The following is a 5108-nucleotide window of genomic DNA, read 5'->3' as shown; positions in this document are numbered from 1 at the left end:
CATTTTGGTGGGTTGTTTATATGCGAAAAAATAGAAATTAAAAAGTATGAATGAGGTCACAGTAAGAAATAAATATTTATTTAATTCCCTTGTTACATAGTGGATATTGCTGCATGTCCATTCAACACCAATCTGTGAGAAAAACTATCATTTATCAAGATTGTAATCATATTTAGACATATTAAAAATGCTTTAGCCAAAGAGAATAACATTATATGCACATTTTAACATTTGTTCTGCAGCATAGTTTAATATGATTTCATTAAGTTTCCTTATAACTTTCATAAGCACAGACTGATCACATCACTAAGGCAAAACTGTCTGGGCTGGTGAGTTTCCCTGTTACATTCAAAGCCAGAGAGCAAAGTGTAGCCTTCATTATCACTGAGTTAAAATCAACATTTCTGTTTAAGAGAAATAACTTAGCGTGAAAAGATGCCACTAAGACATTGGAAAAGAAATCTGCAACATGTACAGAAAAACAAAACAAATGCTCAGCTGTAACTTTAATAATAGTTGAATCCTGAAGTGTTTATAACCACAGGTGAGATTGGAAAACTGCACAGACATTTATTGGTAATATATAATCCATTTTGTCAAACAAGTAGTAAACAACAAGTCTTAGAGTCCATTGTCTTCTGAGTTCTAGCGAATTGTTTTCACTGGGCTCTTGAAACTTGATGCAGCCTGAAGTTGGAGTTGATAAGCCATTGGGTGAATTTTGAAACCATATAACCTGAAGAAGAAGGTAAAACAAAGTAAAATCACCTACTGGACACAGGGGAATTTCTTTCTAACCAATTTAGTTTGAGGATGGTATTATGTGAAAGGTTTTATTTTGCAGGTACAAAAAATTAAAATGGGACATGATTTAGAAAAATAATCAGAATCAGAAATATCTGATTCAGGGAAGAATAAACTAACCTAACCAGCTGTCAAATACCAGCCTTTCTTTACTCAGCAGTTTTTGACAGCTAGGCCAAAATTGAGCCAAAATGTGCTGATAAAAGCTTACTCACCCCCACCACTGATTTAAACAGATGATCATATACTGAAATGTGTTAGTTAATGCTCAACAAACCTTGGCACAAACTGGTTGGCTGGTCGCTTTGGACGATACTCTGGGTGTACCATGAACAACATGTGGGGGAACCCTGTCCCAAAATAAGCTCCATCTGTGTGGTGGTGTCTGGAGGATTTGGGGGTGTATACATCCATGCACTTTGGGCAATAAAGCTTCACCATTGCTTCTCCTGGGATGTCTGACAAGCCTGCACCAGAAAAGAGACCCGTGATAGCAGAGCATGTCTGATAACTGACAGACAATGGAGTATGGTTCTTGCATAGGAAAGAATTAAGAGTCAGACTTACCAATAGGAAGCATTGGCTGATTTTCACAATAAACTCTGGGGCAATAGCCAAAATCCCCTTGTTGATATTTTTCTAACTATGGAGAGAGCAATACATTTAGAAATCACTTTTGGTTTGTGTCATGGAGCATGAAAAATTTAAAATTATGTAATATCCTACCATCTGCGCAATGCCTCTGTTTGTGAGTATGTAACGTGCGTGTATAAGCCCATAGAGCAATTCTGCTGCCTGCTCTATTAAGTCACTCTGGTTGGGGTTATCTTCAAGTTCTTCATCTGCCAAATTGAAGTGATTTAGGTGCAGTTATACCCTTGACTCAGCTTTATTATATTTTACATGGGAACTAATGATACCTTGAGGTTCTAACCTGGCTCCAGGTCAAGAATCATGTCCAGAGCCTGGCGGTAGTGAGGCACCTGTTCATTCAAACCTGTTAGGTTGAACTTGTCCTGTATGTAATCTTCATCAACCTGTAACACAGCAGTAGAAGACAAGGAACGACTATTACTGACATGAATTACTGTTCCACCAGCACGTTGCTACTGAACACTGATGTAGAAGTATTACATAAGAGCTTAACAAGATTACTTAGATGCTGCCAGTGTACAGCCCAGAGAGTTAAAATTAGTGTCAGATTGTGTGAGACACAACCACTTGTGCTAAAACTGACCAAACAATCCCTAGACTTTATTTTTCCATTCTCATTACTCACTAAGGTGAGAGATGTCTCCACTCTCGTTAGTGAAACGGATCAGAAGAAGAGGCCATATTAGCCAACTACATCCTGATAAGACCTATCTACTAGCCCCATTATTACTAACGAATAAAAACATTACTCGTGATAAAATGTGCGTATTTATTTTTCGTAAACGATGTGATTTAAAGTGTTAATTAAGAGTATAGTAAATTTGAGCCTACATCCTAGTTCATTAACAAAATGAATCGGGGGGCACTAACCTCACAGAAGAACTCATTGCCCCTCAGACCACAGAACCAGGATATCCAGGACACCTCCTCTGAGCTGCTCATCTTTCTGCCAAACACAACACATTTAGGATGCGCCAGGACTTCACATCCTCACTGATGGCAAGAGGCTTCAACCAGCACTTAAAACGTTCAGATGCTAACTCTACAAATATACAGTATGGTAACGTTGAATAAATCTGTGATCTTATTGTATATAATGTCCAAATGACCATGAATTTGCATGACATGTGTGTCAAACGTGTATCTACGTTAGTTTTTGATTTAGCTATACGCTACCTAGCTTCTTAGCATTTAGCTAGCTAGCAATTTAACCTAACTATAATATAAATATATATAGACACATACAAGGTCAGGGCAAATAGTTTACAAATTAATTACGGCTAGTGCAAAGTGTAGTCTCACGCATGTATGCAGCTGTTCACAGAAATTCACCTTCACTCACCTTTCTTAATGTTAGTTAACTAACACATTTGCTACCAAACTGCGCTAGTTTATCTTCACTTCCGGGATGATCAAATCGTCTTCCGGTCGTCTAGACCTTTCAAAATAAAGCAATTGTGCCTATTCTACGGAAGTGAATAAATATATTAAGGTGGGAACGGAAACAAAATACACATTCATTTCGATGTATTGTTTATTCATTATTTATTTAGTTATTATTACAATAGAAAATAACAATGTATAATATATCTTTCCCCTTTTCTGTTCAAATGTTCCCTTATATTGATCCCCTTGGGGAAATTGTTTTGAGAGCTGCAGAAGATGAAGGCACTATTGTGGGTTATAAAGTGTTTTCCTCTATCTAGAAAATGTACTGATTATTATATAAACACTTTTTCGTGTATTAAATTCATAAGCTAAAGCAACATCATATAGAGTACAGTGCTATAACGAAGTATTTATTTGTCTAAAATGTAAAAAACAAACATCCAGACTGTCATAGTCACAAGACAGAGTGCAACATTGTTATTATCTATATCCCATTATATATATATAAAAAAAATAAAATACAACTTTTATATTATGATTGGTGTTTCCATTTTGACATGTGTTTTAAAGCATTCAGTTATTTATACCTGACAAAAAAAAAAGTTGTAATGTCATTCCCAGCTGGGATGGAGATCTTTTTTCAGGGCAGGTCTGAAAAGGTTTTACGAGTAGGTGGTCCAACATCTTTCTGCTCCTGTTCTTTCCCCATGCCTTCAAACATCAAGATCCTTAAAAAAGGAAAATTAAATGTCACTTGCTATTCAAGACAATTTATAAATGTAAGATTTAGACATATTTAAGTCAAGCACGTTTACAATAGCTTTAATTCTATGACCCAACTCTGGCCTCCACCCAGTCTTTCATACTCACAGTTTCAGTATTGCGTTTCTTTTCCCCAGCATCATGTTCAGGAAGTCATTGTAGCTGATACTGTCCTTTGATGTGTGTCCTACCACCTCTGACATCATCTTTTTCAGCTCTAAGTGAGTCTTGGCCAACCCAAGTTTTTCCAGCATTCGCTTTAAACCCATTATATCTATAAAATTGATAATTCAAAGAATTTAAATTAGGAAAAGGTTCACATATTTAGAATCTGTGAAGATATTTTTCAGTGAGTTACTACTGAAAGCAACAGTTGGTCAGGAACTGCAGCTTTACCTATTTCTCCTTTGTCATTAAGATCAAACTCCATGTATTTCTCTGTAATATGAGCAAATATAGTGTTATTCCAAAACTCTGACAATGCATTAAATGATGAATTCCCTAAGGAGTGATTGGTAGCATTTGAATTCTCACTTTTAAACATTTCAAGCTTTGTAGCAAGGTCTTCCTCTTCTGCATATTTGGGATCTGACAGAAAAGCCTAGTGAAGTGAAAATTAAATAAATCATCAGGGTATATTACTATTGGCATTATGCTTGTGTCATGTTTTGTGTGCAGAAGACCATTGTAATCTGATCGAAAGATTCAAATTCAACTCACCTCATTGATAGAGTTCAGCTTTTCTTCCTGTTGAGACTTAAGGAGGCCATATGCTTTACCACCTGGGAGAAAGCAACAACAAGTACACAGTGCTATTAATACTAATTCAGACAATTAATGATGTCAAACAACAGAAAAATATGCAAACTAACCTTGAATACCGTCCATTTCTGTGCACAGTGCAGATCAACTGTGAAATCTTCTGTGGGAGTAGAAAAGTTGTGATGGCGATTCTAAAAGTCGTATCAGAAGAGGAAGTCAGCTGACAGAGTTTCAGTTAGCATTGGTGAGGTTCCTCTGTTTATTTTCAGCAAATAGAGGTCAGATGAAGAATGCATGTCATAACAGCCACACAAGCCTGAATGTGACCACACAAGGGTAGAAAAAGCACCCGATTACTCAGTTCGAGTATATTGCATACACATTACCTTGCACCTAATAAGATTGGTTCATTCTACTTAGCATAAACAGTATTTGTAAAAATGTGACGTATCCTTACCAGCTCGAAAACATTTAAATTAAGTAGGAACGAATGATGCAGAAAGTAGAACTGGCAGAGAGATATACACATTACGCTGCAGAAATAATTTAGCTGAGAGAAACCAGAATCTCTAAAAGCCTTTTCATTCCAGATATGATGTTTTCTGTGTACTCTCATAGTGACATAGATTCACACCTAAAAGAAGATGGAGCCACTGATCTGCTGGGAAGTGAAAAGCTCCACATGGGGTCATTGCTTTGCTCAAGGAGCCTTCATTGGTGACATTGAGGGGTGAGTC

At 36.7% G+C, this 5108-nt stretch overlaps 2 protein-coding genes across 3 annotated transcripts; both read right to left on the bottom strand.

Annotated features, from left to right (window-relative positions):
- Positions 1–56: 56 nt before the first annotated feature.
- On the bottom strand, positions 57–2888 carry LOC113169411 (casein kinase II subunit beta). 2 transcript variants are annotated; one of them, XM_026370801.1, is made up of 7 exons: positions 2801–2888; positions 2329–2404; positions 1739–1841; positions 1531–1646; positions 1372–1447; positions 1082–1271; positions 57–736 (listed from the first exon to the last, which is right to left on the bottom strand). In XM_026370801.1, exons 2-7 carry the CDS (start codon positions 2398–2400, stop codon positions 646–648), a joined length of 648 nt encoding a protein of 215 aa, XP_026226586.1. In that variant the 5' UTR covers positions 2401–2404; positions 2801–2888; the 3' UTR covers positions 57–645. The 2 variants fall into 2 exon arrangements, with proteins under 2 accessions (XP_026226586.1, XP_026226587.1); XM_026370802.1 differs by having other exon boundaries at positions 2329–2400; positions 2801–2878.
- A 98-nt stretch (positions 2889–2986) lies between these two features.
- Positions 2987–4640, bottom strand: LOC113169412 (allograft inflammatory factor 1-like). The gene is made up of 6 exons (XM_026370803.1): positions 4482–4640; positions 4330–4391; positions 4144–4210; positions 4006–4047; positions 3718–3883; positions 2987–3575 (listed from the first exon to the last, which is right to left on the bottom strand). The coding sequence occupies exons 1-6, from the start codon at positions 4495–4497 to the stop codon at positions 3488–3490; spliced, it is 441 nt and encodes a 146-aa protein (XP_026226588.1). The 5' UTR covers positions 4498–4640; the 3' UTR covers positions 2987–3487.
- Between the last annotated feature and the right edge of the window lie 468 nt (positions 4641–5108).

Source organism: Anabas testudineus, chromosome 16 (assembly GCF_900324465.2).
Source record: "Anabas testudineus chromosome 16, fAnaTes1.2, whole genome shotgun sequence".
Lineage (NCBI taxonomy): Eukaryota > Metazoa > Chordata > Actinopteri > Anabantiformes > Anabantidae > Anabas > Anabas testudineus.
Note: the sequence above shows the minus strand (reverse complement) of the source record. Positions and strands in the feature narration are given on the sequence as shown.